The sequence below is a fragment of the Ceratina calcarata genome, unplaced genomic scaffold (assembly GCF_001652005.2).
Source record: "Ceratina calcarata isolate Rehan_Ccalc_2016 unplaced genomic scaffold, ASM165200v1 scaffold371.2, whole genome shotgun sequence".
NCBI classification, from domain to species: Eukaryota; Metazoa; Arthropoda; class Insecta; order Hymenoptera; family Apidae; genus Ceratina; species Ceratina calcarata.
This window is the reverse complement of record NW_017160229.1, coordinates 617,839-619,694: the sequence shown is the minus strand read 5'-3', so window position 1 is coordinate 619,694 and position 1,856 is coordinate 617,839. Positions and strand designations below refer to the sequence as shown.

At 36.0% G+C, this 1,856-nt stretch overlaps 1 protein-coding gene across 4 annotated transcripts in view; it reads left to right on the top strand.

Annotated features, from left to right (window-relative positions):
- Positions 1 to 1,760, top strand: part of LOC108625792 (mycosubtilin synthase subunit C-like) — a 16,392-nt gene extending 14,632 nt beyond the window's left edge. For all 4 annotated transcript variants that reach the window (XM_018026069.2, XM_026814253.1, XM_026814252.1 and 1 more), the window contains exons 12-13: positions 149 to 593; positions 1,118 to 1,760. In XM_018026069.2, the coding sequence (XP_017881558.1) occupies positions 149 to 593; positions 1,118 to 1,306 (634 nt within the window). In that variant the 3' untranslated portion in view covers positions 1,307 to 1,760. The remainder of the gene's footprint in view (positions 1 to 148; positions 594 to 1,117) is intronic.
- The last annotated feature ends 96 nt before the right edge of the window (positions 1,761 to 1,856 follow it).

Genomic DNA, 1,856 nt, shown 5'->3' with positions numbered 1-1,856 from the left:
TACATATATATATAAAATGTGTGGCGACAAGACGCGAACCTACGTAAAAAAAACACAGAAGCGCATCTTTTGGCTTTATTGTTGAGCCTTAACAGGGCAAGTTTTTTCAGAGATTTCTTTTTTTGAAACGTTCGCTTATCCCTTATAGGATTATCACAGAAGGGTTCTGTTGCTGTGGAGGGACTTGTTTGATACCTGGCGTAACTAGAGAGGATTACCGAATACTGATGGAACAATTATGGAATCCCTTGGTCGAGCAAAACCTCAGTTTCTTAGCGAAGTCGTCGAGAGATGGGAGAACAATCGGAATTGGGATTAATTTTGATCTTTGGGACATGCCCAAGTTAATACTGGACTCCAAATTAAGGATAATCTTTGATTTTCTCGAACAGCTCGAGGCACCAATCAGAAAACAAGAACTGCCGGAAGGAAAGGGCCAGATTATATATTGTTTTATGATGGCGACAAGCTGCAAGCTGAGACCAGCCCAGAATGTTATCGTGATGAAAGAACTGGAAGCATACTGTTTACGTCTAGCTAGGAGAAGAAAGTACGCTGGAGTTTTTACGACGAATACGAGTCCGCTCACGCAGGTAACTATACGTAGTAAATGTCCCGATTTCTGTTCATGCCACAACTTCTATTAACAAGCGGTGCAAATTTTTTAATTGCTATATTACCAATCAACAATTAAATGTTAATCGTTATTCACTGGTTCTTTTTTTCTATAATTTTATATATAATCTTAAGTCAGTGAGTAGAAATTATAACGTGAGTAGAAATTGAAACATTTACATTCCAAATTGAAAAAATTAGGTGTAATATGATTTGAGGGTGAACTTCAAAATTTGTAATGGGAATTTTCATTTTTTATCCTGAATTGGACGGGTTTATGACGGTGTGACACGATTTATTTAATAAGCTTTTAACAAAACTATCGCTCTCTCTATTATTCATTGGAATTCAAGTACTGCTTGAACTTCGCAATTTCGTTATTACGAATTTTCGAAAAGTTTTATTCATTTTACCCACTGCTGCCTTTTTTGCTCTATTAAGAGTAACCGTTACTGTATTAAGGATTTATGCACGAATTGAATGCATTTTATTTATGTTACAGCAACTCGCAGAGGTGTTTGGATATAAACCGATAATGACTTACAGAATGAACAGGTACTGCGCCCCGGATGGCACAAAGCCCTTTGAAGAGGTTTCGGACAATCAACTGGCAATTTGCTCGTTGAAAATGTTCGGACCAGCCAAGTACATTTTCCGGGACGATCAATGCTGTAGATTGAACATATACTAAAAGCGTGTAAAAGCCGGAGACTTTGAGTGGCCCCAGTGATATTTTGTCGAGCTTCGGCAGATGAGATTCCAACAGTACGGAGAGACACAGTTCTCTCTTTACAGTTCTCTTCATAACATACTTATATGCTATCTTAGTATATATTTCGTACTTTATAACATCTTATATTACACAGAACTAGTCTTAGGCCCTAAAATGGGGAGGAACTGAGGTGATTTTAAACAATATTTTCCTTTGCAAAAAAGTTATCCGAGGCGTGGTTGTTGAGTTATTTAAGAAAAACCGGGACCAATCAGTCCGGGGTTTACCCGAAAGCACCGGATGCATTGACGAACTATTTTGCGTGTTGCATGAATTATATTAGTACTATTACAACAGCTTTTTCATAACATTAATCGGTTTATTATTTAAAATTTTACTAGCCATAAAATAAAATTGTACCTGGAATGGGAATACTGGCAATTTATTTATTATAAATCAGTATTAATACTTTAAGAATTACTTGTATAATAATTTTATGAATATTGATTATTTCCATACATATAATTAA